Genomic DNA, 2571 nt, shown 5'->3' with positions numbered 1-2571 from the left:
TGCATGTCTCAATTCCAATGTCTACTAATGTAAAAAATTACCCTTTTCTCTATTAATAATAACAAATAAATATAGTGCATATGACTTTACAATTCTTTGAAGATACTGATATGTTTTGGGAAGGAAAACAACTGTAATGACAGCAATACACTTTATATTTTTTTAATTAACTCTTATTAATATAACAACTGTGTTTCTTTTAATGAAATTAGTTGCAATAAATAGCATGCCTAAATTAACAGTTGAAAGCTGAAGTAAGACATTATTAATAAAGTTAACTGTTTTACACTGTTTTAATTTTATCGTCTTCTTTCTTTTTATGTAAGTATCTGTATATTTAATAAAATTATGCAAATTTTACAACTTTTATTTATATGGTTGCTCATTATGATATGCTCGTTGCATTAGTAGAAGCATTTATTATTATTAGAGGTACATACGTTTATTCTTACTCACTTGAATTAAATCAATATTTCCCAGCTCAACTAAGAACAAAATAAGCGGCTTTCAAATTCAAATTCAACATTTGGAATAATGTCTTAAGTTTTAACTTGCAGACTAATTTCTCGATAATTTAAAGTGAATTAAATAAATAATAAATTGAAAACGAATAATCAATAAATTTCGTAATTATTGAGTACTACGAAAAAGAAAATGCAGCTAAACATTATATTTACATTGGTTACAGTTTTTAGTTACTAAATGAGACAGTCTATTTGTCATATTGGCACACAGTGATTCGTGTCAGAGTTCCACCTTATGACGTGGTGTTTTGTGTATTTAGTTTTAAATTATTTGAAAACGTATGTTTAGAAATGTGTTTAAATAAAAGTTATTAGTGTATGTAAAATTATCCATTAATTAAATCATTTTAGATTGCTAGAACCTATAAAAATTGACAGTTTTAGGATCTTATGATACAAATAATTTGTGATTTTTCAACTTTTATCTTTGATTAAAATATACGTAGTGCAACATGTGGACTTCAATTAACTTTAAAATAGTTGTTTTTATTATGCAACTTATATTCATATCCAATTCTCAAAAGGTAGCCCCAGGAGTTAATCCACAACAATACCAGGTAATTAAAAATTATTAAGTTACCTGTAACAGTATTTTAAATAGGTAGTTTTAATTTTAGCAGTATCAAGATCCTCAGTATAATTACCAACAATATCAGGTAGTACACGATGTCTAATGTGAATTTTAGATTTAGAAAATAGTTTGTTAATAACAACATTAAAAGAGAGTAAAACTAACTGCATGGAAATTGTGCTAGTACTAACAATAATTATAACCTACAACCCTTACTTAAATGTATTGCAATAATATGAATTAGTTTTTTTAACCAACTAAATAGTGGATGAAGTTCATTTATTGATTATTTTTAGCAACCTCCTGTTAATCAACCATCACCTATACAACATCAACAACAACCTGTTCAACATCAGCAACCACCTGTTCAACATCAACAACCTCCTGTTCAAAATCAACAACCTCTTCAGCAACAGCAGGTTCCTATTCAACAACAACAGGTACCTGCTCAACAACAAGTTCCTGTTCAACATCAGTCCCATGCTCATGGAGCTTCTTTTACTTATTAATGATTCGGCTTTCAAAATCAGGATTTAAAATATTAATAATCAAGAAATAAAAACGTTTTTAAATTGGGGGTTGGAAGTGCAAATCGATGTTCTTTAAAAATTTTTGTGGCAAAATCAGCAAAACCTAGTGGAGCTATAAACGCCAAACAGGCCTTTTGAATTCTAGGAAATGAATGTTTGTGGGACTTCGTTTACTATTATTAATTAATACTGTTACTTACCAGTTCATTGTCATAAATCTTTCATTCTGCTACAGCACACTTTCTTCGTTCCCAACGGTAAAAGGCACCTTCACGCTTTCCTCAAGCTTCGGGTATTACCACGTTCCAGAGTGCAAGAGCTCTGATATAACCAATGTTTTGTAACATATGGAATGTGGAGTTTTTATGTTCCTGTAAAATAAAATATGAATGTTTAAGATATTATTGATATATCTTTCCTACTAAAAAACGTATATAATACAATANATTTTATACTAGTGCAAAGATTTCAAGATCGAATTACGTAGAATAACAAAACAAAACTCATATAGTTGAACCGGCGCTAAAAATTGGAATTCTGAATTAGACCATTCGCGACTTATGCTCTCCTAATATAAATTTTCAGATTTATCAAAATTTTCAGTTTTGCGTCATATACGATGGCTGGCCAAAAAGTTATGGAAAAATCAAATTTCAAAAAACAACTTGAACTTTCTATTACTTTTCGACTGACCTTTGTATTTCGCTCAAAACTAAAAATTTTCATAAATTTCAACATTTGTATTAGGAGAGCATAAGTTGCATCGGGTCTTTTTCAAAAAACAACTTGAATTTTCCATTACTTTTCGACTAACCCTCGTATTTGGCTCAAAACTGAAATTTTTCATAAATTTCAACATTTGTATTAGGAGAGCATAAGTTGCATCGGGTCTTTTTCAAAAAACAACTTGAATTTTCCATTACTTTTCGACTAACCCTCGTATTTG

General features: G+C 29.1%; 1 protein-coding gene across 1 annotated transcript in view; it reads left to right on the top strand.

Annotated features, from left to right (window-relative positions):
• The first annotated feature begins 643 nt into the window (after positions 1-643).
• The window catches only part of LOC108739299 (multiple coagulation factor deficiency protein 2 homolog), a 10646-nt gene continuing 8718 nt past the window's right edge, over positions 644-2571 (top strand). Inside the window, exons 1-4 of the mRNA XM_025975131.1 lie at positions 644-803; positions 876-1081; positions 1142-1180; positions 1392-1557. Of these exons, the coding sequence (XP_025830916.1) occupies positions 977-1081; positions 1142-1180; positions 1392-1557 (310 nt within the window). The 5' untranslated portion in view covers positions 644-803; positions 876-976. The remainder of the gene's footprint in view (positions 804-875; positions 1082-1141; positions 1181-1391; positions 1558-2571) is intronic.

The sequence above is a fragment of the Agrilus planipennis genome, unplaced genomic scaffold, assembly GCF_000699045.2.
Source record: "Agrilus planipennis isolate EAB-ADULT unplaced genomic scaffold, Apla_2.0 scaffold181, whole genome shotgun sequence".
NCBI classification, from domain to species: Eukaryota; Metazoa; Arthropoda; class Insecta; order Coleoptera; family Buprestidae; genus Agrilus; species Agrilus planipennis.
This window is presented reverse-complemented; position numbering and strand designations above follow the sequence as displayed.